At 43.5% G+C, this 26,073-nt stretch overlaps 2 protein-coding genes across 3 annotated transcripts; one reads left to right on the top strand and one right to left on the bottom strand.

Moving 5' to 3' along the window:
- Positions 1–18,763: 18,763 nt before the first annotated feature.
- Positions 18,764–20,841, top strand: LOC123070576 (60S ribosomal protein L37a-1). 2 transcript variants are annotated; one of them, XM_044493835.1, is made up of 5 exons: positions 18,764–18,911; positions 19,543–19,582; positions 19,664–19,752; positions 20,423–20,505; positions 20,590–20,841. In XM_044493835.1, exons 1-5 carry the CDS (start codon positions 18,909–18,911, stop codon positions 20,651–20,653), a joined length of 279 nt encoding a protein of 92 aa, XP_044349770.1. In that variant the 5' UTR covers positions 18,764–18,908; the 3' UTR covers positions 20,654–20,841. The 2 variants fall into 2 exon arrangements, with proteins under 2 accessions (XP_044349770.1, XP_044349769.1); XM_044493834.1 differs by lacking the exon at positions 18,764–18,911 and having other exon boundaries at positions 19,531–19,582.
- Positions 20,842–22,046: 1,205 nt separating this feature from the next.
- LOC123070577 (UPF0678 fatty acid-binding protein-like protein At1g79260) lies at positions 22,047–24,845 on the bottom strand. Its single transcript, XM_044493836.1, has 4 exons — positions 24,564–24,845; positions 24,308–24,448; positions 23,120–23,188; positions 22,047–22,402 (listed from the first exon to the last, which is right to left on the bottom strand). Exons 1-4 carry the CDS (start codon positions 24,726–24,728, stop codon positions 22,283–22,285), a joined length of 495 nt encoding a protein of 164 aa, XP_044349771.1. The 5' UTR covers positions 24,729–24,845; the 3' UTR covers positions 22,047–22,282.
- Positions 24,846–26,073: the final 1,228 nt, after the last annotated feature.

The following is a 26,073-nucleotide window of genomic DNA, read 5'->3' on the forward strand; positions in this document are numbered from 1 at the left end:
AAAGTGGTGATTCATTTTATTATACTAACGGATCTTATGAGTTTTCTGTTGAGTTTTGTGTTGTGAAGATTTTAAGTTTTGGGTAAAGTTTTGATGGACCTCAGAATAAGGAGTGGCAAGAGCCTAAGCTTGGGTATGCCCAAGGCACCCCAAGGTAATATTCAAGGACAACCAAGCATCTAAGCTTGGGGATGCCCCGGATGGTATCCCCTCTTTTGTCTTCAATCCATCGGTAAATTTACTTGAGGCTATATTTTTATTCACCACATGATATGTGTTTTGCTTGGAGCGTCTTGTATGATATATGTCTATGCTTTTTAGTTTGCCACAATAATCCTTGTTGTACACACCTTTTTAGAGGGACACACATTAATCGTGAATTTAATAGAATAATATATGTGCTTCACTTATATCTTTTGAGCTAGGTAGTTGCTCTAGTGCTTCACTTGTATCTTTTTAGAGCACGGCGGTAGTTTTATTTTATAGAAATTGGTGAACTCTCATGCTTCACTTATATTAGTTTGAGAATCCTTAAACAACATGGTAATTTGCTTAGGTTATGAATTTAGTCCTAATATGATGGGCATCCAAGAGGGATATAATGAAAACTTTCATATAAGAGCATTGAATAATATGAGAAGTTTGATTCCTTGCATTTGATTTGAGATATAAAGATGATGATATTAGAGTCATGCTAGTGAGTAATTGTGGATTGGTATAAATACGTGCATTAAAGTTTGTGATTACCGAAGCATGCACGTATGGTGAACTATTATGTGATGAAGTCGGGACATGATTTATTTTTGGATTGTCTTCCTTATGTGTGGCGGTCGGGGACGAGCGATGGTCTTTTCCTACCAATCTATCTGCCTAGGAGCATGTGTGTAGTACTTTGTTTCAATGACTAATAGATTTTTGCAATAAGTATGCGAGTTCTTTATGACTAATGTTGAGTCCATGGATTATACGCACTCTCACCCTTCCACCATTGCTAGCCTCTCTAGTACCGCACAACTTTCACCGGTGCATTAAACACCATATATCCTTCCTCAAAACAGCCACCATACCTACCTATTATGGCATTTCCATAGGCATTCCGAGATATATTGCGATGCAACTGCCACCGTTCCGTTTATTATGACACATACCATCATTGTCATATTGCTTTGCATGATCATGTAGTTGGCATAGTATTTGTGGCAAAGCCACCGTTCATATTTTTTATACATGTCACTCTTGATCATTGCACATCCCGGTACACCGCCAGAGGCATTCATATAGAGTCATATCTTGTTTCTAGTATCGAGTTGTAATTCTTGAGTTGTAAAGTAAATAAAAGTGAGATAATCATCATTATTAGAGCATTGTCCCATGTGATGAAAGCATGATGGAGGCTATGATTCCCCCACAAGTCGGGATGAGATTCCGGACGGAAAAAAGAGAGGCCAAAGAGCCCACAAAAAAATGAGAGAAAAGAGAGAAGGGGCAATGTTACTATCCTTTTTCCACACTTGTGCTTCAAAGTAGCACCACATTCTTCATGATATAGAGTCTCCTATGTTGTCACTTTCATATACTAGTGGGAATTTTTCATTATAGAACTTGCCTTGTATATTCCAATGATGGGCTTCCTCAAATTGCCATAGGTCTTCCTGAGCAAGCAAGTTGGATGCACACCCACTTAGTTTATTTTTTAGCTTTCATACACTTATAGCTCTAGTGCATCCGTTGCATGGCAATCCCTGCTCACTTGCATCGACATCAATTGATGGGCATCTCCATAGCCCATTAATTTGCCTAGTTGATGTGAGACTTTCTCCTTTTTGTCTTCTCCCCAACCTCCGCCATATTCTATTCCACCTATAGTGCTATATCCATGGCTCACGCTCATGTATTGCATGAAAGTTGAAAAAGTTTGAGAACATTAAAAGTATGAAACAATTGCTTGGCTTGTCATCGGGATTGTGCATGATGAAATATTTTGTGTGATGAAGATAGAGCATAGACAGACTATATTATTCTGTAGGGATAACTTTCTTTGGCCATGTTATTTTGAGAAGACATGATTGCTTTACTAGTATGCTTGAAGTATTGTTGCTTTTATGTCAATATTAAACTTTTGTTTTGAATCTTATGGATCTGATTATTCTTGCCACAATGAAGAAAATTAAATTGATAAATATGTTAGGTAGCATTTCACATCAAAAAATCTCTTTTTATCAATTACCTACTCAAGGATGAGCAGGAATTAAGCTTGGGGATGCTTGATACGTCTCCAACATATCTATAATTTTTTACTGTTCCATGCTATTATATTATCTATTTTGTATGTTTTATATGCATTAATATGCTATTTTATATTATTTTTCGGACTAACTTATTAACCTAGTGCCTAGTGACAGTTTCTGTTTTTTTCCTTGTTTTTGACTTATACAGAAAAGGAATATCAAATAGAGTCCAAACGGAATAAAACTTTACGATGATTTTTTCTGGACCAGGAGAAACCCACGAGACTTGGAGAGGAGGCTAGAAGCCATATGGGGTGGCCACATGCCGTAGGGGCGCGCCTAGGGGGCGCCCTCAGGGATTGTGGGTTCCCAGTAGACCTTCCAACCCTAATCTTCGTTCTATAAATACCCAAATATTCCCCTTACACCAGAGGGCACACCAAAAATACATTTCTGTCGCCGCAAGCTTCTGTTCTCAGGAGATCCCATCTTGGGGCCTTTTTTGGCACTCTGCCGGAGGGGGAATCAATCACGGAGGGGCTCTACACCAACCTTGTTGCCCTTCTGATGATGTGTGAGTAGTTTACCACAGACCTACGGGTCCATAGCTAGTAGCTAGATGGCTTCTTCTCTCTCTTTGATGTTCAATACAATGTTCTCCTTGATGTTCTTGGAGATCTATTCGATGTAATCTTCTTTTGCAGTGTGTTTGTTGAGATCCGATGAATTGTGGATTTATGGTCAGATTATCTGTGAATATTATTTGAGCCTTCTGAACCCTTCTATGCATGATTAAGATATCTTTGTATTTCTCTTCGAATTGTCGGTTTGGTTTGGCCAACTAGATTGGTTTTTCTTGCAATGGGAGAGGTGCTTAGTTTTGGGTTCAATCTTGCGGTGTCCTCACCCAGTGACAGAAGGAGTAGCGAGGCATGTATTGTATTGTTGCCATCAACGATATAAAGATGGGGTTTATACGATGCATATTGCTTGAGTTTATCCCTCTACATCATGTCATCTTACTTAAAGCGTTGCTCCGTTCTTGTTAACTTAATACACTAGATGCATGTTAGATAGCGGACGATGTGTGGAGTAATAGTAGTAGATGCAGAATCATTTGGGTCTACTTGTCACGGACGTGATGCCTACATGCATGATCATTGCCTTAGATATCGTCATAACTATGCGCTTTTCTATCAATTGCTCAACAGTAATGTGTTTACCCACTGCATGCTATCTTCAAGAGAGAAGCCTCTAGTAAAACCTATGGCCCCCGGGTCTATTTTCCATATATATTTCCAGATCTATAAACCAAAAACCAAAAAAATATCTTGCTGCACTTTATCTATATTTACTTTATTTTTGCTTTTTTATACCTATCTCTATTAGATCTCACTCTTGTTCGTGACCGTGAAGGGATTGACAACCCCTTTTTTCACGTTGTGTGCAAGTGTTTATTAGTTTGTGCAGGTGCATATATTGGAGACTTGCTTGTGCCTCCTACTAGATTGATACCTTGGTTCTTAGCTGAGGGAAATACTTATCTCTACTTTATTGCATCACCCTTTCCTCATCAAGGGAAAAATCAATGCAAGCTCAAGAAGTAGCACCGGCCGGGCCCGCCGCTACTTGTCGCTACGTGTTGCCGCGTGCTGCTCTCGTTGCGCTGCTCCTGCTGCTGCCGCCCACCACCTTCACTCGATGCTACTTTTGCTGTTGCTTGGCTGCTCCGCTGCTGGTCGACACTACCGCTACTACTGCTTGATGTCGCATCTGCCGCTCGCCATCGCGCCTCTGGGCGCGCCTACCTGCAGCCGCCATAGCCCATTGCTGCTCTGTCCGCTCCGTGTTGCCGCTGGTCGCCGCTACCCGTGCCCGCCGCCTGCTGGCTACGCTGGCCATGCTCGCCGCCTCGCGCCCAGGCGCATGCTCGCACCCCGTGCCGCCCCCTATTTCCACTGAGCGAGGTCGCGAGCGCCTCTCTGTGCGGGCGTGCACAGCTAGGGAGGCTGGCTGTGCCAGTGCCCAACGGGGCCGCCCCTTTTAAAAAAGGGAAATAATAAAATTAAAAAAGAATAATAATAAATAATCAGTGGAATAATTAATTAGTTAGTTAATTAGCTTAATCACTCACTGGCATGTGGGGCCCTTTGTTCGAGTTGACCAATCAACGGTCTCAGTTAACTGCTGACTGGGCAGTCAACTAGACCCCACTGTCAGCCTCTGATGTAATAACTAGGTACACTTTTTGTGTACCTGTAGCATTTAATATTAATACAATTTCGAATTAAATTAAATCCTGGAAATCCAGAAAATGATTAAAACTTAGAAAATTAATAGAAAATAAATCGTAACTCGGATTTAAATAATTTATATATGAAAGTTGTTCAGAAAAATCTAACAAATTTATTTATGCAATACCCATACCTGTCACACCCCTCTAACATAGAGAACATCAACAATTTCCCCTTGATCAAAATACCGAAAACACTTGGAGCTGGGAAAACATTTCTGGATGTTTCCCCTCTTCTTTTAAAATGCCTAGGGTTGCGTTAGAGCATTTCATCATCACATTTTGCCATTCCATTGCATTGTGCTGCATTTGCTTGCTCCGTTATTTATCTGTTTCCCTGTCTTCCCCATTCTTTCGGTAGACCCCGAGACTATCGGTGACACTCAATATGACTATGACATCGAGGACCCGCCCCTCTCGGCAGAGCTTCCAGGTAAGCAAAACCCCCTTGATCATTCTGATACTGCCTACTCTTTCCCTCTACTGCTTGCATTAGAGTACAATTACTATTACTGTCTTACTGTTGATCCTATATTGTTGCATAGCATGTCCTTACTGCTACTTTTGATACACACACACACACATAGTATACATGATACATGATATGATTAAAGTCGGGTCGTATCAGAGAGTACCCGCCAGTGATTCACGGACCGGGGGCTGAAAGGACATTTTCCCGTTGGCCCCCTAAGTGATTCTTTATGGCGGAGCGACAGGGTAGGTTGTGACCACCTAGGAGAGAGGTGGGCCTAGTCCCTAGTTGGCGTCCGCGGTTATCTTAGTAACACGCTTAACAAGATTGGATATTTGATCTGAGCTGGCCGCTGGCCTTTTCACACTAACCGCCACGCGGGATGAGTTATGGGCACTCGGCGTCATACGATTTCTCCTGAAAGCTTTTCAGATGTCACAAATGAGCGACACACGCCTGGGTGGTCAGCGTAAGAACCTACTTTGTATAAAGAGGTAGCCATGATTGGGCTCGGTCATCCACGCAACATGCTGGAGTGCAAAGGGTGATGGGCCCAAGACCCCGGAGCACTTAGGATGTACACTGGCATGTTGAACTCTTTGGAGAGCCTAGGTAGGACTGCGACGTGTTTATCTTCTGAGGTCGGGCATTACCCAGGAAAGTGGTCCGGCCAAAGGCAATTGAGCGTATCAGGTAATGTGGTGCACCCCTGCAGGGAAGTAATCTATCCGAATAGCCGTGTCCACGGTAACAAGACGACTTGGAGTTGTATTCTGACCTCTTACAACTAAAACTGGATACTTGATAAAATACACCTAGATAAGTGATAGATACAACCCGGTGACCTCTCTCTCACAGGGAGACGAGGAAAGGATCTAAGGGTAGGATTATTGCTATATGTTGACACATGTTCTATACGAGCTACTCTCTTCTACTACTTCAAGATGGTGGCTGCCAGAAGACACAATCTTTGATATGATGAGCTTCTCCCTCCTTGTTCTGGTATTCTGCAGTTTAGTCCACAGATACTACCCCTTTTATTGATACCGATGCATATGTAGTATAGTTTCAATGTAAGTCTTGCGAGTACTTTCAATGGGTACTCACGGTTGCTTTGCTTCCCCTTTTCTTTCGACTCGGTTGCTGCAACAGATGATAGCGCCACAGATGCATGTTACCTCAGCGGAGCATACTACGTGGAGACCGATGACCAGGAGTAGTCCGGAGGTCCCAAACAGGAAGCCTCACCTTTCGATCTAGTGGCATTGTTTTGCTCAGCCTTCTTAAGGCAAAACTTGTCTAACTGTGTCTGTACTTAGATAATATTTGTTTGGTGACTTATGTATTCGGGTCCTCGTGGCCCCTGGCTTGTAATATAAAGATTTATGTTTATCATTTGCATCGTAAAGTTGTGTTGTGATATCTTTCCGTGAGTCTCTGATCTTGATTGTGCATGTTTGCGTGTATGATTAGTGCACGATTGAATCGGGGGCGTCACACGCTTCACCCTCGCGCTGGGAGTGCTTCAAATATGAGACGGTATGTAACAACGACAATTATTTAATTAAGCATATGACTTGTGGTTTTTGTTTTAACGTGTTATTTTCATTTTTTGCAATTCGACCAGTGCATCCCCTGCTACGCAAGATCTTATGTGTTAGAGAAACTCGGTTTTGAAGATAGGGAGCGTACGGAGACGAAGAAAGCTTACCTCAAGATGAAACATGGTTTCACTTTTGAGGTTAAGCTCTATAATGGAGTAAATGAATCATGTTTTGGTTTTTCAAATTGGAGAGCACTATGCAAGGCCTACAGATTTGAGGATGATATGAAAATAACCTCGATATTGGTGGTGAAGATGATCCTGAAGATAATGTCGAAATTTGTGTGGATGTGCACATGATTCCAGTTCTACCTCTATGTTAGTTTATCAAACTAATTTGTTAAGTAATTTATATTGTTTACTTAAAAAGGTTGGTATTCATCCGTACTAAAGTTGTTTATTTTTAATTGACAGCCTATTTCTTTGCTCCAAGAAATACAAGGAAGGCAGAAGACAAGACGTACTACACTTACGGCTCAGAGCTAACTTGTGAGGAGAAAAAATATCTTGTCTCATTTTATTAATGATGTTGAGACTTTGAAGATCAATTATCAAATTGGCAACAATTATACTAGATACACGCCTCTAGTACACGTGTTGAACCATCACTGGTGCAGAGACATGCTATACAAACGGTTTTTACCCTCTTTCCGCGATGGAGTTTTAAACCGTCGCCTAGTGAGTGTGTGCGATAGGGGGTTCCTTCCCACACGACCCAGAAAACATCGGGGATAGGCCCTCCGGCCACACAGGTTGGGGCAAAATAAGCTCGTGTGCGATCGGGCGAGGCATCGAAGCACAATCGTTTTTGTTCGTATGTACATCCTACATAGTGAATCCCATAAAAATGTTTCTATTCGTATGTATATCACACACAATTTTTTGTGTGGAAACGTTTGTGCAAGGTGGCCTAACGCAAACAGTTCTTTGCCGGAAGCATTGTGTGATTGTTAGTTGATCCAACACGCCTACTGTCTAGAAACCATGTGGGTTGTTTGAGTTCATCGCCCACAGTGTTGTCTGAGTAACCGTCTGCAATAGAAAACCCCAATAAGCAGGGTAATTAGCCTATTATTGATAATCCATGTAGTAATCAAATTGACATTTCTTATGAAACACACCAGATATTCATATCCGTATAACGACAACCAGGATTTCATAATCGAATTACATCAGATAGCTTCAGCACTACGTTACACCAAAGAGGGATATAGCTAGCTACGCCATTACACAACAACACCAAGTTTCACATGCAACATCGAAAACCTTTGGAAAAGTAGCATCATACATGGTAAATAGATAGATGAATCTCATCTGGGAAACTGCAGAAGCGGAAGGCGAATATTGAACCTTCAGTGATGTCGAACGTCCTTGCAACTTTAGGCCAGTGGCTATGGATAATTTCCCACCCAACCTTCATCCTCTTCAGGAAGAATTCAATATTGTACCGTGGGTGTTGAATGAATACCTTCCTCACCTCTTGACCATGCAGGTGGTTTGAGAGGTAATCATCGGAGAACTGCTTTGAAAAATACTGAAAACAAAGATATGCCAAAATCACTGTTATAAATTTTGAAATGGCGCAAGGGGTAAAAACAAGCTAAAAGAGTTAGTACCATCCTATAGTCGACTGATATCTTCTTCATTGTGCAAACAAAGATCTTGCTATTATTCATCACAAGTTTCTTCATCCTAACAATCTTTCTGAGTTTCTTGACTTGAGTGATATTCATGGACATCTCATTTCCCCATATGCAAAATGGGTCGAACAGTGGGTCTAAGCCTCTGACAGCAGAACCTACATGTGCAAGACCAAATTGTAAGAAACCTAAATATTAGAATGATTCCTGCAACTGCACAATAATGTGTTGTTAGTGAAAGGATCATGCATGAGCACACCTTAATGGTAAATTGTGGCTTCTCCCATTGTTTCCCTGCAACACATATAAGGAAAATCTTGATCAGGTTAACTGAGAGTTGCCATACTATGAGTAGAATATGTACTAAGTACAGCCAAATTCGATTTATTTCTCACATGTATAACAATATAAAATTGTACCCACAACACATGAAAATCAAATTGCAGAACTGAACTAAACAGTTCAATGGACAACAGACCAAATGAACCAAAACTGTTAACTGAGCAGGACATTGCAAAATAGAAACATGTACTAGAAGATAAGAGAGTTAATGAAACAAATAATGCTTGAGAATAGTAATACAAAATGTAGCAATTGTTGGACCAAACTATTAATTGAACATTACATTTTAGAATATCAAATTGCATATTAACATTACAGAGGACAAATCAAGGCACTGGAGGTGGCCTCAAGAAAACAACACGGACTGTATTTTAAAGTAGACAACTGCGTGGCGGTGTCGACGGTGGCCTCGAAGGCGACGTGCTCCTCCAAGATCTGGCGGTCGGCACACATGGTAGCCATAGTGACCTCGTTCGTGCGTGTCGCTGCGATTTGCTTCTCCGCTGCAAGATGCTACTGAGCTCCATGTTATACTGCGTGCAAAATGGTTGTGGGTGGTGATTAATTGGAGGACGGGAACAGTGATTTCGGCAGAAGGTGTCATGTCGTCGGTCGAGGCATGTGGGATGGGGAAGGAGGAGGATGGTGCGAGTGGGATGTGGATTACCTGACCATATCAACGAGGTCGCGCAGCAAGAAGAAGGGTCGGTGACGAGGAGGCCGCACAACAAGAAGAAGGGTCGGCGGCGAGGAGGCGGAGCTGCAAGAAGAAGGATCGCCGGTGAGGAGGCAGCGCTGCAAGAAGAAGGGTCGCCGGCGAGGAGGCGATGCTGTAAGAAAAAGGGTCACCGGCGAGGAGGCGGCGCTACAAGAAGAAGGGTCGCCGGTGAGGAGGCTGAGATGCCAGTAAGCAACAATGAAGGTTTGAACTTAGAAAGCAAGGAGGAACAGTGGAAATGTGGCTTTTGGTGGGAGGGAGGGGGCGGGGAAACAGATATTTCCGTGGTGGTAGAAAAATTTCGCTCGGTGCCACGAGAAACTGGCGTGCAAGTGTGGTTCAAGTGCGGGCGGTGGATTGTAGACGACGAAGCTTTCTGCACAAGCCAGACAAGACGCTGCACCAAGATATTTTATATCGCATCCCATGCGATTCTTGCTAGTAAACTGTTTGTGGTATACCTGATTTTTTCATTATGTTTTGAAATACAAAATGGTATTACAGAGGGAAAGGATGGTGTTTGAATTGCTAGAACATTTATCTATAGTGAACATGCAACTACATGAGTGCCGTGTTAAAATTTGGAATTATTCCGGGTTCGTTTGGCATTTTTATGCATTAGTTGAGTTTCTAGGCATTTAATGTGAATAATTCAAATTTGAACTATAAGCATAGGCACCAGTGCATGAAAGTTTGTTGAAAAATCACATGTGTGTCTTTGGGTGAATTTATAGGTCCCATGCAAGAATAGGAATGAAATTCAAACATCTCGGTGTCGTGGCTCAGCTGGAAATGAGAAACTTGGTTTTTAAATTCCTGTAGATCCCAAACTCGCCTAAAAATCATGAAACTTGGCATGCTGTCAATTCATGGCACCAGCATGCTATGGTAAAAAAATTGGTCGAATTGGGACAAGTTTTGGCATAAGCTTCTTGCAGATTGTAGCTTCTCTGAAGAAGGCGTGTGGTTTCGAGAGGGAACGTGTCACCTTTGTGTGCAAAACGACATACGTTGTCCCCCTCCTTGATTTTTTATAAAGCAAACATAGAATAATATGAGTGTCATGTTTAAATTTGGAATTATTCCAGGTTCGTTTGGCCCTTTTTATGCATTAATTAAATTTCTGGGCATTTAATGTGAATAATTCAAATTTGAACTACAAGCACATGCTCCAGTGCATCAAGGTTGGTTGAAAAATCACATGTGTGTCCTTGGGTGAATTTCTAGGTTCCATGCAATAAATGGGAATGAAATTCAAATATCTAGGCGACGTGGCCCGGCCGATAACATTGAGAAACTTGTGTTTAAAAAAATCCTATAAATTCGAAACTTGCCTGAAAATCATGAAACTTGGCATGGTGTCATTTCATGGCACCAACATGTTGTGGTAAAAAATTGGCCAAATTTGGACAAGTTTTGGTATAAGCTCCTTGTAAACCGGAGATTCTATCAAGAAGACTTGTGATTCCCGAGGGGGGACATGTCACCTTTGTGTGCCAAACGACATACGCTGCCTCCCCCCTGATTTTTTACAGAGGCAACATAGAATCATATGAGTGTCGTGTTAAAATTTTGAATTATTCCGGGTTCATTTGGCCTTTTTATACATTAATTGAGTTTCTAGGCATTTAATGTGCATAATTCAAATTTGAACTATAAGCACATGCTTGAGTGCACCAAAGTTGGTTGAAAAATCACATGTGTGTCCTTGGGTGAATTTTAGGTCCCATGCAAGAAATGGGAATGAAATTCAAACATCTGGCGTCGTGGCTCGGCCGGAAATATTGAGAAACTTGGTTTTTAATTCCTGTAAATCCAAAACACGCATGAAAATCATGAAACTTGGCATGGTGTCATGACATGGCACCAACATGTTGTGGTAAATTTTTTGGTCGAATTGGGATAAGCTTTGGTATAAGCTTCTTGCAAACCGGGGCTTCTCTCAAGAAGGCTCGTGGTTCCGAGAGGGAACATGTCACCTCCGTGTGCGAAATGACATACACTGTCTTCTCCCGCCTTGATTCTTTTACACATGCAACTTAGACCAAAAAGGAGTTTCATGCTAAATTTTCAAATTATTCTGGGTTCGTTTGGCCTTTTTATACATTAATTGAATTTCCAGGCATTTAAATGCACATAATTCAAATTTGAACTACAAGTGCATGCTCCAGTGCGCCAAAGTTAGTTGAAAAATCATTTATGTGTACTTGGGTGAATTTCTAGGTCTCATGCAAGAAGTGAGAATGGAATTCAAATATCTAAGCGTCTTGGCTCGGCCGGAAACATCAAGAAACTTGGTTTTAAAATTCCCGTAAATCCAAAACTCGCCTGAAAATCATGAAACTTGGCATGGTGTAATGACATGGCACCAACATGTTGTGGTAAATTTTTTGTCCGGTTTGCGAAGGCGCACACATTAACAATCAACAAAGTTATTTTGGAACAAGTGTTGTCACGTTACAAATCAGAAACACAAGTATTATTGAAACCATGGGCGTTCTACTTACCAATTATGTGCCACCACACGTTCTTTTTTTATTGGCTAGGAGGTGCCATGCAGGGTAGCTAGGAGGCGTGCGATCAGACCCTTGCGCGTGCTCATCGGATGGAGAGCCCTTTAACCTCTATCCGCCGCCCACCGCCCTCCCAATGTCTCCATTAATGGCGCCCGAGCCCCTGTCTCATGGCGTGGCTATGTCTCACTCGACTGACATTTAAGAAAGAAGAAAGAAAATCTGAAAAAGAAAGTTTTGCATGGATCTTGATGTAAGATCCGATGGACCTATATAGCATCAACTGCGACTTATAGCAAGACTGATAAATATAAGGACGATGATAGTGGATAATAATTATCTTACATATTTAGGAAGATAATTAAAAAAAACCACACGCGGCAACGCCCGAAATACACAAGGGCAAAAGAAGAAGGAAGACAATGATCTGGCTCACTGATCTCTACTTTCTTGATGCGTTGCTGCAGGCCGCGGGAACTAGTCTCCATGGCGAGCGGCGATAAACTCTTTCGTGTCCTCAAGACGCTGCTTGAGAGCATCCATGGATTCCTCCACCAACCTTTGGCACTTGATGCGGAGCATGGCATTCTCATCCATAAGTTTCTTGACGATGACGTCGGTCCTCTGCAACAAGGCAGTGGTCTCCTGATGTGACCTCATGTGTTATCGCCAAAAGCATGGTCAATAACGCCAACCAGAGAAGGACAGAAAAGTATGTAATTCCTGCCAAGCGCAATGAGAAAAAGAAACAGAAAGAAGCTATTGTTGTGCATGAAGGCAATCAAGGAATTGAATTGAGAGACAAGTTTGTACGTTGTGGCAAGATGGCAACGCGTACTTCTATTGGGCATGTTCAGCTTGTTGCAGCAGAGGACGTCGATCCACAATTTAGAACTCCATGCATGCAAACCCATCTACGTGAGCGTGTAAGGGAGTAGTACTACTCCCTCCGTTCCCAAATACTTGTCTTTCTAGGCATTTCAAATGGACTCAACATACGGATGTATGTAGACATATTTTAAAGTGTAGATTCACTCATTTTCGCCGTATGTAGTCACTTGTTGAAATCTCTAGAAAGACAAGTATTTAGGAACGGAGGGAGCAGTTGTTTTGGCTTTTTGTGATCGGTGTGCCGTATTTTTAAATTATTTAATTAGTGATTATTTAGAAGAGTTGGATTAGTACTAGTAGTAGACCGTGGCTATGGTTAGGTTGGAGTCCAATTAGTATTCGGGCCATACAAAAGGAGTCCAGGTAGGTTGTACCTTGTGCCTGCGTGCACTATTAAAAGGGCGAGCCGGCCGTGTATCAAGGGAGTAGTTTTGGGGAGTTAATTACACAGGGGAATCCGCCAGGTTCCGGCGGCATGTTTCAATTGAGAATCGAATCGAGATTTGTTTGATGCGTGTGGATTGGAGAGAACTGTCTCTAATTCTACGTGATCCGACTAGGATCGTCCAAGTACTTCCTGTACTGAGGGTGTGCTTGTTGTTTTGTGGTGTTTGCATCTGCTAGATCGTAAACTCTGCAGCGTATAAGATCAGGATCAAGTACTTGCTGGAATTGCACCGTGAAAGATTGGGAAAAACTTTCGCGGCATCGATTTTCCGTCGAAGGTCGCATCAAGTGGTATTCAGAGCAAGGTTGATCACGGTACAATTTTTTTTTCTTGGCTATTTGATTCAATTGTTTGAAAGATGGTGAACTCGCTGCATGAGAAATCTGATCATGAGGAGGGCGATGAACTTCCGGAGTATCTGATATAAGTGATGATTTACGTATCCATCTGATGTCGATCAAGGGAGAGAACAAGAAGCTTGGGACAAGGGTTGAGGAGTTGTCTGCATATATTGTTGGCGTCGAGGACAGATTGAACGAGCGTTTGACTGCCAGCGACCGACAGCGCACTGATAGTCTACAAGTGGTGACTGCGAGTCTTAACCGGCTCACCGCAGTAGTTCAGCGCCTACAGGCGAGAGATGTGGCACGCCGGCAGTCCCGCTCACCACGACGACGTCGTGACCGCGACAACGACGATGATGGTGATTTTTCCGAGGATTCCGATGCCCGTGGAGGCTTACCTCACCGACCACGGCATGATGCTGGGGCTCACTGCCATGCTGGGCGGCGTCGTGACTATGGCGGCAATGGTGCCCGCGAGGATGATGGTTTGGGTCGAATCAAGATAACCATACCTGAATTCTCGGGACGTTGTGCTAACCCGGAGAAATATTTGGAGTGGGAGATGCGTGTAAATCAGATTTTTGATGGTCACAACTACTCTGAAGAGAAGAAGGTTCGTGTTGCATCAATGGAATTTACAGAGTATGCTCTTGTATGGTGGGATAATAAAAGCCGTACTCATGAGCGACCAGCGACATGGGCTGACATGAAGCGAATCATGAGGGAACATTTTGTGCCTGCTTATTACACTCGTCAGCTTCATAGTAGATTGCGTCGTCTAGTGCAAGGTACAAAATCAGTTGATGAGTACTACAAAGAGATGCAAGTTTTGATGATCCGTACAGCTGTGCGTGAGTCTGCGGAGGCGACCATGGTACATTTCTTTGAGGGATTAGAAGAAAAGATTCGTGACCGTGTTTATTTAATGCAATATAACGATATTCATGAGTTGCTTCATCAAGCGGAGCGTGCTGAATGTTGGGTATTGGAGAAGCAAGCTTCAGAGACTCGTCCCACTTACAACAGTGGGCAACGTGGTTCTTCTCCTATTGATGGTGGGTTTAGTGCTAAACCAACTCCTTATAAGTCGGTAAGCATTGAACAGAGCAAAGTGGCGGCTGCGCCAAAGGAGGTTTCTCAGGTTTCGTCTAATGCCACGTCATCGCATCACCGTAATATTATTTGCCACAAGTGTGGAGGACGTGGACACATGAAGCATGAATGTTCCAATCAACGAAGGGTTCTACTTGTTGATGCGGAATATATTTCAGAATCTGAAGATGAGTCGCCTAAGTTAGAGGATGGAATCGAAAGAGGTCATGGTGATACCATACTGTGTTATCCTCAAGATGATCCTGATATGGAGAGTTTGCTAGCACACAAGGTCCAGCGAGATGACAAGGTCATTTTTGAACCGGGACAACGACGGAGTATTTTTCAAACTGCATGTACCATCAAGGGAGAAGTGTGCAAACTGATAATTGATGGTGGCCTCATGCTACTTCGCCGTTTCGGCGATCTTCGCCCTCAGCAGGTCATGCTCGGTGCGGAGCTTCGCCTTGTCCTCCCCTAGTCCCAGATGACGCTGGTAGCATTTTCAAACGAGGCATTCATCTCGTCTTGTTGCTTCATCCAGTTGGAGATCCGACCCATCAGGTCATCGAGCATAGCGCGCATGCGCCTGTGAGAGTCCTCGCCTGCCCGCGAGACATTTTCCCAGGCCGCCGCGACACGGGAAGACATCTCTATCGCATTCCCGGCGCGACGTGACATCTCTACTGCTTCCGCGGCGCGGCTGGACCAGTCTGCTACATCGATGGCGTGGCGGGACCTCTATGCTGCTACGGCCGCGCGGTGGGGCTTGTCGGCTACTTTCGCGGTGAGGCGGGACATCTCGCGTGCTTCCGCTTCCATGCTCGCCTCTCCTTGTTAGTAATCTCTCGACCCAGAACTCATGCTGGCCATGGTAGACGCAAGGGAATAACGATGAATGGCTTGTTTGTTTTTATGGATGAGGAGTTGAGGAGGAATGTGTAGTCATCTTGAAGTAGTAGTAGTAGTTATAACCAAGTACTAATACCCTCCTAAGTGGGAAACCGTTTAGGTTTTGATCGGTGTGAACAGGTTTGCAATTAAATATTGCACGGTAATCATTTGGAATGTGATGGGACGCATGCTCAAAATTTATTGTCAGTTCCATAATTTCTAAGTGCAGCACTATTCCCAGACGGCGTAATGTGAGCACGCCTTCTCGGCCGCGTACGTGGTGTTTGCACCATAGGGTGCACCGTAATAGGAGATGTCAGCACACGTCTTGTTTCATTTACCATGCACGCTCGTTATTACCATCGCGCATGCTTCTTTTAATTAGAATGTGTGCCCGTCTAGCGCACACACGTTAATCTGTCTAACTGTTTCTATTTGTTGTGGCTAATCACAAACAGTTCATCGGTGTGAAGTGTATGCCGTCAATCGTAGACACGTTGATCTGGCTGACCGTTTCTGTTGTGTTGCCTAATCGTAAACAGTTCATCCGTTTGAAGTGTATGCCCAAAATCGCACACACCTTCATCTGGCTGCCCGTTTCTTTTGTTCCGCCTCATCACAAACAGTTAATCCGAATGAACTCTATATCGTATATCGAACACGCCTTTATTTGGCTGCCCGTTTCTGTTCTTCTGCCTCATCGCAAACAGTTCATTTAGCTGAACTGTATTCCCCACATCACACACGCAACTAAAATCTGAACCGTGTTTGATGTATCCACCATCGCAAATATTTTGCATCTTTTTCGACGGTTTTTTACATCACCGTTTGCGATTAATGCATCGCACACAGTTTCGTCAAAGGGTCTCTGATCGTAGTGTCACGTTAGCAGCATCCTGCAGTAGTGCATGGTAACATCCATGGGCATAGCATGGTAAGATTTTGTACAATTATCTCACTAGTCTATCTTTCACATACATTCTTCTTAAGCAAAACTATATTGCTAATTGTATTACTATTATTTTCTTCAATAAAAGCTCCCGCGGGATGTTCTGCCTGACCCGATGTTTATGGAAGGTAATGTGCATATTGTTAGCTACCACCCCCGATTGCCCACAGTATACCGGGAAATCCCCCAAAAATTCTCGCCCTCACCTCTACCACAATTTTTATGTCGTATATCATGTACGACCCAAAGAATGTCATTCAGGTGCGACTCCGGCCCGCCCAAGATGAAAAGCCCATTTTCTGTCATAACTTTTTGTCATAGAAGTGGGAGTCCACCACATATATGAATATACATGTTTTTGTCACAAATAGCGTCACAGAGTGTCACTTCCATGACAAAATGTTCTCATTCGGGCCATAATGTCACGGATGTATCTTTCTTTGTAGTGCATGCCGAATTTTCCTATGGATTATATATATACTAGGTAGTAATTCTACAAGCTTTGTAGATACTTCTGAGTATTATGTAATAGTTTTATCTTCTATTTGAAGATGTCCGGACACGACGACATTGCTGGCTCTTCTTTGCGTTTGACACATCCGGGCAATGCGCGGGAGAATGTTGTATCTCCGCCTGCCCGCAAAGGGGCATATACAGACGTGCAAGAAGAAAATCCCTCTAATTCCATAGTCAAGATCAAATACTAATGAGCGAAGTGTGATCTTCAGTTGCTACATAGATAATCCTGCTGAGGACAACAATAATTCTGATGAAGACTATAGTCTGAAGAGGAGATTGACGATAATCCTGCCGAGGACGATGCTGCAAAACTTAAGAAGGGGCGAAAGCCTAGGAGCTGAAACACCATCGATACCGACATGCTTGTGATCACTCGAGTGGGCGTCAATGGTGAAGCCTGTTAGTCTGAGGAAGCCCGTGGGTCACTACAACAACGCCATGAGTGTCATACTTCGAGAAGTCTGCACCATCAGTGACATCAACCTTGGGAATCATGAAAAAGAGAATGTGCGCCAACTCCTCCTGACAAGGTTGCACACAAGATTCAAGTTCCCTAACAAGTATGACAACTTATCTTATCCAAAGAATCTGGTAAACAACCACATGATCACCAAGTTCTCCAAGAACTTGAGTGCTTGAAAATCCAAGTGCAGAAATAAGTTCCTTGACAAAGAGTTCTCCGAGGTCCACACAGAGTGGCTTATGATTATTGAAGAGGATTGGAACGTTTCCAAGACATGTAACCATGGCCCTCTAGCCGAGTCCCGAAAGTTTGGGGGAAGGACATTTGATCAAAGACATCAAGTAACCACACCCTCGAAAATTTTGGTTTCGTAGGTAAGAAGTCTGAGTGGGACAAGCAGGACGCTGCATTTGCAGCGGCGAGTGCCCCAAACCCCTTGAAGCAATTAAAACACGCATTGAAATATAACTATGTCAGGGGTTGATACCATTATGATTCAAGAAGCAAGACTTGGACTCATGTGAATGATGAGAAGAGCTGGCTCCTATGCTCAAAGCGGCACGTCGGTGTGTGAAGTCTTTCGACTCGAGAAGTAGATGAAGCATTGATTTACTCTTGTATTTGGTATAATGCGAGCTATGATGGTTTCTTTTGTATCTTCCAATATAAATATTTGTCGTGCTTCAGTGTAAAATACCATGAACCCTTATTAGGTCACCCGTTGATCAGGGTACCACTTTTAGCCTCGTGCTTGTTATTCCACCTCATTTCAGGTGGTGCTATGGCGTTTCATTGGCATATTGCGAGTATGTTAACAAGTGGAACCATGAGGTCATTTCCTCGTGGCCGCTGGACAAGGGGGTGGCAACTCAAAGAATGTATTTGATTTGTAGCCTGGTTAGCGTATTTGAAAATACTTGACTCTACTCATGCCACAATTCTTTATGCATCTGATTAGCTTTTTGTCATGGTCGAGCTCCCCACATTCTATCGAGGTCATTTCCTCATGGCTGCAGGACAAGGGGTAGCAACTGGAAGAACGTATTTTATTTGTAGCACGTTTAGCGTATTTGAAAGAGCTCACATTTAATTGATATCACATCTACGACAAACAAAGATACACATGCAAAACAAAGTGCATGCCAAGCTATGGAATCAACATTTATATGGACTTTGATTATTTTTAAGGGCTCGGGTTCGAATATGTTAACATATAATTTTGTTTTTCTAAGGAAAAAAATCTTTCCCGCTAAAAGAAAAACTAAATTTTCTAACCGAGTGAAGAAAGCCCACTCTGTGTACATACTTAGAGTAGTGATAAGCCCACCTATCTATCCACTTGACCGAGCCCACATAAACCGTCGAAGGCCCACTTCCACGGAAACCCTAGCCTCCGATATATAAGCTCCCCTCTACCGCCCCCTGCCCGAGCCCTCGCACGCGCGCCGCCATCTCTCCGCCTACGCTGCAGCAGCCGCCTCCTGCTACCCGCCGCCGAGATGGTACGTTCCTCTCGTACTTCCTTTCTCGGCAAGCTCTTGCGATAGTGAATCACGTTTCCGTCTTGGGTGCGGTATTTCTTAGGATCCATCCTGCGAGATCGTAGTGTTTCTAGGTCCGAAATCATGGTGCAGCAATTCGATTGTGTGTTACTGATATGTTGAGCTCTGTCGAGCTCCCCCTTTCGACCACTCGTGTTAGCCCTGAATTGAGCTATGTGCTTTTTATGCAAATTTCCTCTGGGCCAATCGATTTGTTCTTCAATTCGCTTAGAACCTAGGTGTATTAGGATACTTCCCAGGTACGCAACCAGTCCCTTGTGTACAAAATCTGCGCTGACAAGGTGTTGTGGGCTTGTGGCTAGTAAGGTAGAATAGCAGGGGAAACGCGATCTGCGCAAGTTGTTTGAGTGGAGCATGCGATATTTTCTCTGGGGAAGGATACAAACTGGATGTAGTATCAGAATTTTTTTGATATTTAGTGTTTCGTTGATGTTAAGCTTTCCACACCCGAAGTTAATCAATTGCCCAAATTTATGTTAAATGTGCATTAGCAGTTGCTTCACTGATTACATCATAATGTTCATTTTTCTTATGCTGCTGTGTAATTTGTTGTTTTGCAATGTCTACTCAGACAAAGCGCACCAAGAAGGCCGGAATCGTCGGGAAGTATGGTATGTGCTTGTAACATTTGGCTCATTTACCTGTTCATGATCTTCTGCTTTGTCCTGAAATTAGCCCTTGCAATGTCATAGGTACCAGGTACGGTGCCAGTTTGCGTAAGCAGATCAAGAAGATGGAGGTGTCTCAGCACTCCAAGTACTTCTGTGAATTCTGTGGGAAGGTATGTCTTCTGTCACCTACTTGGTAACACAGTGCATTGTGTGAATGCTATCTGCTATGTATGAACTGTTGTTGTTTACTGTGGTAGTACTGTACACTGACTACCTTTCCATGCACCTTCATACTCCCTCAGTCTGGAATTACTTGTCGCATAAATGGATATAAACAGATGTATCTAGAACTAAAATATGATACATCCATTTCTCCTACATGTATTTCTGGATGGATGGACTATTTATTGATGCTTGATGTGATATTTTGTATTGCTTTCTATGTTTTTTCTCTCCCAGTGATAGTTTTGCTATGGCAACCGTAAATTCCTCTCATCTTGTTATGTCATGACCCTGTAATATCTTATGCTAGCTGTTTTATCTTCTATTTGCAACATAAGCTGTCCAATTTGGTTTTATTGTTGCCATTCTAATTGTAGTTTCATCCTACAAAAATGTCATCTTATCTTATTGTACATGTTGTCATCACCATAAAAAGCTTGTTGTACTGTAGTAATCTGAGTACAGGAAAGGGAGTTGTATTTAATATCTTACATACTCTATTATGCTAGTAATTTGTAGCATATATTTGTTTTTCTATATGCTTCCTTTTTTGAAAATATATGGAAACTTGCATTTGGTTGTCTAAAACTACGCTTTCTGCTTGTGAATCATAACCAGTTTGCTGTGAAGAGGAAAGCTGTTGGAATTTGGGGATGCAAGGACTGTGGCAAGGTCAAGGCAGGCGGCGCCTATACCATGAAGTAGGCATCTGTTCCGAGCTCCTTCTGGATGACCTCTTCATTGTCATTATCGCTTTATGCTAATTTCTCCATGTGTCTTTGCAGCACTGCTAGTGCAGTCACCGTCAGGAGCACGATCCGTCGCTTGAGGGAGCAGACCGAAGCATGATTGCACTACTGTTATCTTGAGTAATCCAGGGGTTCTGTAGTGGAGTGAAGACTTAACAATCTCTGTATTTTGGCTATCGAGCGATGGATATCTGTTAGTAATTTTGGTTCTGATTTTAGGATCTTTGAAACTTGGAAGTATGTCCCTACAGTTGCCTGTTATGTGTTATGCCAACCTATTTCTATTTTTGTGACACGTCTCTCACTCTCTACCCCTCCACACACCAAGTCAATTTATATGATAAGATTTTGAACTCTTTTTGAACACAGTATAGATGCAAACGAGCTTACTCACCCCATGAATGAGCATCTATGAGCATCTGTCGTCTGAGATTGAGAATGAACATTGCCGGAGGAAAATGTGAGTAGTAGTGGCAAGTCTAGGACTTATCCTGACGGGCTGGTAAAATCTCTAAAATTGTGAACTTATGAAATGCACCCCAGTTTTTGAAAAAAATGGAAATAAGTTTCAGTTTTTTTATAAACATTGTTAAATGTTTTATTGTCATGCAAAGTTTTGTGCTGAAAAAACATTTGTGGATGTCTCGAAAAGAAAAATTGATGTTCAAAAGTGCTTACAAAATGGGGAAATGATTGGAATCAACCACGCATTGCGTCCGGCGGCCCCAAGATCGCCGTTTTGTCTCTTCCTCTCAATCTTTCTCGCATCTTCTCACTTGCAGCGGCGTCCAGGATTTGCCGCGAGCCGCAAGTGCCGCTCCAAGTCAAGCCACCCATCCATGTGCATTGTTGAGAGGTTTAGCCGTCGGGTTGCTGCGTGCTTGACGGAGGCGTGGCCAGTCGAGGCCGTGTTACAAGTCGGCCACCGCGGTGCTGTGTGCCGGCCGCCCGCTAGACGCCGGCGGTGGAGTTCTGCAAAGGTGTTGCAAACGGCGGTGGCAAAATCCCATGCTTCTTTCCCCCTCCATGGTCGGCTAATGCCTCTTTTTTTTTTTTTTTGCAACAACAACCCTGTTTTGCAATTGCAACAAGGAGCCGCGAGCTAGAGATGTTTTTTTCAGAGTCAGAGATGTTTCTCCAACAAAGGTTCTGTTGCAGAGGAGGTTTGCAACAACGATTTTGTAGCAATGAGGAGATTGTGTTTCATAATACTAATAATGTAAAAGAACGTCTTTTTGTTGCAATAAGTCCCATGTTGCAGAGACTGAGTGTAACAATTGAGTTGTTGGAAATCACTGGTTTCAACGGGGTTCACATGGGGAGATACAATGGTCGTTCTAGCTTTCATCCAACAGCCGGGAGGTGGTATATCTTTTCAGACCTTTTGAAACATTGTTGTTGTTTTTCGTTTATCCCAAAAAACAGTTTCTGAAAATTTTCCGTGGGTGCATGCAGAGACTTCATGTTCCATTCCATTAATGCTATTTTGCAGATGTTATGATTTTGTAGTTCTTTCCCGTGAGTTTGCTGTGCGTTACACAGCTGACGCTCATAAAGCTTATACAGAATGTTGTAAGCCCTGAATAATCTTCAGATTCCAGCAAATGATAGGTTTTCATGTCCTCGCAAATAATAAATAGAAGCTCCTTATTAGTTGAGCTTTAAGTTTCCCAAAGAATCTAAAGCTTCAGATACGGTATGTTACCGCAATCCCACCCAAGGAGATTGCTCAGATCCTCTTGAGAAGCGCTTTCAGATGCGGCTGTAGACTGTTTGTGATTGTTGCCATCTGAACGACGTACGAGAGCTCCCCATCCACCACCTGAAAAGCCCTCGTGATCTGCTTCACCTGACAAAATTATACAAGATTTCTTAGGAGATTCAGGCAACTTGGGCGTCTGCAAGACTCCGTAAGCGAGTGGATAACCCTGAAGATGACCTTCCTACGAAGTTTAGCAACTCCAACATGGAAAGACAATGTACATGATGGTCGAGACTTGAGTGTTGCAAATCTATGACAAAAAATACAATGAAGTGCCGCCAGCAAGATGAGTCAATACCCCTCCTACTTCGGTTCATGAACACAAAAGCAGATCTAAGTGTCATAGTTTCTGAGTTTTAAACAAAAAGACAACTGCAGATGGAAGCAGGGCACTGCTTCCAGAGTTCAGAAACTTTACATGCAGATTTATCCCTTGTTAAATATAGATATATGGGTGCAAATATAAATTTCTATTAGCTCATAGAAGACGAGATAAAAGCTTAGTATATCGCGAGTTCATCACCTGGACAGGTGAGCAACGTCATCCCATCCTGATTCGCAGAAAACAAAATACACTATCCCATCCAACTTAAGAGTCAGATTACACTCTTTTGACAAATATTCGGCCATGGTAGGTTGAATGCAAAAACAAAAATATTGCCACATAGTCAAAGTAATTTATTTTTTTTGCGGGTAGTAGTCAAAGTAAAATTGACCCTCAGAACATCATGTGCCATAGTAATAAAGATAGTCGGAATAGATGATAACAAGAGACATCATATATAATCGTCCTAGGAGAAGTACCTTTGCTGCATTGCCAATAAGTTCGCTTTGGAGTGTCACCGTTTTCTTTTCACTATCATATGAACCTGTCTGCATTTTAGAAGCAAAGTTGTGGCAACAAATAACAGTTTAGCTAAAATAAAGAAACATAAATAACTAAAGTAACAAACCAATTTATTTAGTTCTCACAAAAAAACTTGTTTTGCTTAGTGATATAAATCACACTCCGATGAAACCTAATTCTTACAATGCCCGCGTGAGTTATGAGCTATGGCCTTGCGAGTACCTTTGGCCCTATAAGCAACATATATAAGAGGACCACTATTGTTTGGATGTGCCCTCTCTAAAATCATTTATCAGCAAGCCTCCAGTGCTAGTTTTTGGTATTTGAATTAACAGTTGTTTAGCGAAAATAAAGGGAAAAAGGGACCACCAGTTGCAACGAATTTGCAAAGAGAGCGAATATCTCAAGCCTACACTATCTTTAGTCAAAAATTAAAACATAAATATACATTTAACTTCAAGCAGACATTTCATGGTGACGAAACTACACTTTCACCTTTAAAATGTAAATTTAAAATATACTTTGGTATAGTTTGTAAAAATACTAAAGGTATTTGTTAGTTTTCTGATAAATTTTGACATAATAACTATAGGTTTGTGCCATTTATTCTTTTGCAATATTAAAGGATCCAAATATTGCAGGCGTCAACTCGCTTCCTATTTGTATATCACATTCCTTTCTATTCTACTCCCTTGGTACCATAATGTAAGACGTTTTTGCAGTTCAAATTTTACTGCAAAAACGTCTTATATTATGGTACTGAGGGAGTACATAAGAGATCAACACAACTCCACATAAATCAGTATTAATATTGCAATGACATCAATGCTCCTTTGACCCTTCTTTGCGCAGCTTCGCAGGTGAGATAAGGATAATTAACCCACCTACTGTTGCAAGCAACTATGCTAGAATGTTGTTCAGTATCCAGTTCAGAATCTTCAGATATGAACAATATAACTGCAGCATGCAGACACCTGCCGTGCAAATTATAAACTGGGATTGCGATGGCCTATAACGAATACCAAGAGGCAATATCCAAACAGAGTTGCCATTTGCAGCTGCCTCCAAAATGCATACCATACTCAATCTAGCATCAGACAGAACGATGCTTGCAAGAACTCAATGGGCAGTCAGTACGAACACACCTGGACCTCGGTGAGGCCTGTGCTCTGGGCGATGACCACCTCGACGGAGCCGTCGGGGCGGGGCCGCCAGTACCCACTCTCGGCGTGCATCGGGTCGCCGGACGCCGCCTTCCACGTCCTCTGCGTGTACGAGATCACCGGCTGCGCGCACCCACGCCGAGTCAAGCAAAGGCATGAAAAGCTCTAAGGATCGGCCAACCGAAGGCAAAGTTTCTGCCACGGAGGGGACGCATACGGCCCGGAGACGGCGGTGTACCTTGGAAGGGTGGTGGGAGAAGAGGATCTCCTCGCCGTAGCGGAACGGGGCGATGGAGGGGAAGGTCCCCTCGCCCTCGCCGCGCCACTTGCCCAGCAGAAACGACAACGGAGCCACCAATGGGTGCGGCGCCGGCGGCTGCGTTGGAGGGCCGGCGGCTTCCATTTCTTGAAGTCTCCGGTTGGATTTTCGGACTGGTCTCACCTCTCTGCTCTCTTGTTTCGTGAGCTGAACGGGACGATGGGGAGTGGCTTGGGTTGCACAATCTATTTATTTTTTAACCGTAACCGTGGGTTGCACAATTTTCACCCAACCGCCCCCATTCGGTCAAGGATTTGTTGCTGACCCACCCAAAATCCTATTCATTCGAGAAAGACGGTCACGCCCACAATAATCATGTTAACTTGGAAAATTTGAAACAAGCACGATGGCAAGATGTTCCACAATTCGTCAAGCATGTCAAATCTTTGCAAGCAGGTGAACTCGGTAATTATCTGCACGCTTCACTCCCTTTGGCCGGAGAGGAACCGACAGGTCTTTGAGAACATCACTCTCCTCCCATCGGCGGTCATCGACGAGATTCACATAGTTTTTTTTTTCGAGAGTACGCCTAGGCGTACCATATTTTTATAGAAGGCAGAAGTTGAATTACAAGACACTACGACTTGCTGCGAACAACAAGTGTAGCAAGACTGCACACCCGAGCTAATCAACAGGTTAGCCACCACAACAATTACAAACACGGCGCAAAGGGCCTGCCCTAAATCAATCCTCTAGCCGCGTCACACAAATGCCGAACACCGCAAAAAGCAACAACTCCAGCCGGGCTCTCTTTGCCAACGCACTACCCACCCTTGAATGCCTAAGAGGAGACGGCAAGTAGGTAGCGGGACTCGGTCAGACCTGAACAAAGCCATCGTCTTGGGGCACCGGCAGCAGCGTACATAGCGCCCACGAAGATCACTCGGACCAGCAGCAAGCACCGGAGAACCACATCGCAAAACCGCCAAGCCAAGTCACCGTCCACGATGCTCTCAACAGAGTAACGACGTCCAGACGCCGCCATCGCCGATCCTACTATGGACCAAGGCTTTCGCCCGGAGGTCACAACCTGATCGAGAGGGGGAGATGCCGACACACTTCGGCGACGCCTCCAAGGAGAGGAACGACACCCAAAGGCGCCGTCGTCGCCAGCTCCAACCGAAGATGAGCAGGATTTTCATCAAAACCATCGCACACCTCCCACCCCTGCCATCGGATTTGGCCAAACAATTGATGCGAGGCCACACCGCCGCTGCCACAGCACCTTGTCGTCATACTCCAGCTGTTGCGGAACACCGACCCCTCGCACGGCCAGGAGCACGCAGACCAACCTCCAGCTCCTACACGGACAAAGAAGAAGCACCAGCACCAGCACCATCACCACTCCAGTAGCCAAGCACAGCCGGCCACAGGCAGGGCTGGAGACGCCACTCCTGGCAGGCAGCAGCCAGCCGAGCCAAGGCTGCGC

Source organism: Triticum aestivum, chromosome 3B (assembly GCF_018294505.1).
Source record: "Triticum aestivum cultivar Chinese Spring chromosome 3B, IWGSC CS RefSeq v2.1, whole genome shotgun sequence".
NCBI lineage: Eukaryota > Viridiplantae > Streptophyta > Magnoliopsida > Poales > Poaceae > Triticum > Triticum aestivum.